Source organism: Oratosquilla oratoria, chromosome 3 (genome assembly GCF_046742065.1).
Source record: "Oratosquilla oratoria isolate Oo_2021 chromosome 3, ASM4674206v1, whole genome shotgun sequence".
Classification (NCBI taxonomy): domain Eukaryota; kingdom Metazoa; phylum Arthropoda; class Malacostraca; order Stomatopoda; family Squillidae; genus Oratosquilla; species Oratosquilla oratoria.
In genome coordinates this window covers 3,549,680-3,552,179 of record NC_134779.1, presented here as the reverse complement: position 1 = coordinate 3,552,179, position 2,500 = coordinate 3,549,680, and the positions used below count along the sequence as shown (strand labels likewise).

General features: G+C 37.4%; 1 protein-coding gene across 1 annotated transcript in view; it reads right to left on the bottom strand.

The window, feature by feature from the left end:
- Window positions 1-2,500, bottom strand: part of LOC143020049 (uncharacterized) — a 612,923-nt gene that overhangs the window by 160,501 nt on the left and 449,922 nt on the right. Inside the window, exon 17 of the mRNA XM_076176217.1 lies at window positions 1,893-1,996. Within this exon, the coding sequence (XP_076032332.1) occupies window positions 1,893-1,996 (104 nt within the window). The remainder of the gene's footprint in view (window positions 1-1,892; window positions 1,997-2,500) is intronic.

The window sequence follows — 2,500 nt, the reverse complement described above, 5'->3', positions numbered from 1 at the left end:
GACCTACGAGCTCTGAGCTCTCTTCCAGGAGGGAAATAGCTGTCGATCACGAGTCCAACACGTGATCCAAAGACCAAGTGAATACACACACACACACACACATACACACATACACACATCCTTTCTGGACTTCCAAAAGGCATTTGAAAAGGTACCACACAGAAAATTGCTATATAAACTGGCAAAAATATGAGACATACACGGAAACTAATAAATTGGATGGAGGACTTCCTATATGAAAAAAAAAAAAAAAATGAAAGTAGTGCTCAGAAACAAATATTCCAAATGGGAAGAGATGAGTAGTGGCCTCCCACAGGGGTCAGTGCTGGCTCCAATAATGCTTGTTATGTATTTACATATTGAATGTTTCACGAAATTCTTTGCAAATGACGCAAATTTATTACAGAGAATAAACTTCGAGATAGACTGTGACTCATTACAGAGTGATCTAAACAAAGCCTTAGAGTGGAGCAAGAAATGTGAAGTAGAATTCAACATAAAGAAATGTAGTGTAATCGATTTTAGGAAAAGCAGGAATAGAATATGAGGACAGTATAGAATTGACGACTAGAGGGAATAAAAATAAATTCTGAAAGGGACCTAGGAGTAATCATCACAAAAAATATGTCGCTAGATAAATATATAAATAAAATAGTCGGAGAAACATGCAATTTGATGAGATCCATAAAGGTGGCCTTTAAATACCTGGATAAGGATATGATTAAGAAAATATTACAAACACTGATAAGGCCAAAACTGGAATATGCAGTGTTTGTGTGTGTGTGTGTTTGTGTGTGTGTGTGTGTGTGTGTGTGTGTGTGTGTGTGTGTGTGTGTGTGTGTGTGTGTGTGTGTGTGTGTGTGTGTGTGTGTGTGTGTGTGTGTGTGTGTGTGTGTGTGTGTGTGTGTGTGTGTGTGTGTGTGTGTGTGTGTGTGTGTGTGTGTGTGTTCGTCCACATTTGGAATATGCTGTTTCCGTATGGTCACCGAATCTCATTAAAGACATTGACAGACTGGAAAAACTACAACTGCGAGCCACAAAACTGATTCCAAATATCAAAAACAAATCATATGAAAATCGACTAAAACACATGAATCTGTTTTCCCTAAAAAAGCGTAGACTCAGAGGTTAATTGATACAGGTCTTTAAAATTTTAAAGGGAATTGACAAAATCACACACACACACACACACACACACACACACACACACACACACACACACACACACACACACACACACACACACACACACACACACACACACACACACACACACACACACACACACACACACATACATACACACAAACACACACACACATACACACACACACACACACACACACACACACACACACACACACACACACACACATGGTAGTAGTAGTAGTAGTAGTAGTAGTAGTAGTAGTAGTAGTAGTAGTAGTAGTAGTAGTAGTAGTAGTAGTAGTAGTAGTAGTAGTAGTAGTAGTAGTAGTAGTAGTAGTAGTAGTAGTAGTAGTAGTAGTAGTAGCAGTAGTAGTAGTAGTAGTAAGCATGAAAATCTACACTTCATCGAAGCCACCTTTGGTTGATATTTTCTAGGCCATCACCCCCTTAGTCTAACCGTACAACGCTTTTAACTCTAAGACCTATTTCTCCTGGTGTAAAGGTTAATGAAGGGAATGGATAGTGGTCTATATTATGGGTATGCCCTTTATAAGTTCTGATCACCTTTTTTTTTTTTTGATAAGTAGCGTATGTGCTTGGCTATTCGGATTGATTTCTTTGCGTTTGGGAAGAACCTCATGTTTAGAACAAGAATCACATTTTTCTTATATTTCTTTATGCCTGTGCTCCATTGGAATGATCTACATAAACTTCTTGTTTGTTATAAGTGTCTTACAAGGTACCTTGAGATGCAGCTGCGTAAAACCAATCCTATAAGGTATACTGACTGCGACATTCTTAGGATCAAAGTCATGCATCATTATCTTGTCATTGGAGACTAATTTTCCTTTAATAAAAAAAACAACAAATATTCTTCACTTCTATTATATTCCATAAATCTCTTTTACTACAGCTCTAACTCCAAATTTTCGACAAGATATTATCAGCAATAATACAAGCACTGATTAATGCCGACAAAGTATCACTACAGAAAAGCCCATCCGTCTTCCCTATGTAGTATCTTTTGATGAATGAATGTTCTTTACCTTTGCTCCCTGTTGTTGACGATAAAGAAAAGCGAGGGTTTCTTGAGCGCATTTTCTATGAACTTGAATACTACTACTAGTACTGCAACCACTACTTCTATTACTATTACTGCTGCTACTACTACTACTTCTACTACTATTACTACTACTACTACTACTACTACTACTACTACTACTACTACTACTACTACTACTACTACTACTACTACTACTACTACTACTACTACTACTACTACTACTACTATTACTACTACTTTTTTTTTCTATTACGACCTCCATCCTCGTGGAACTGTGTGGTGGAAGCA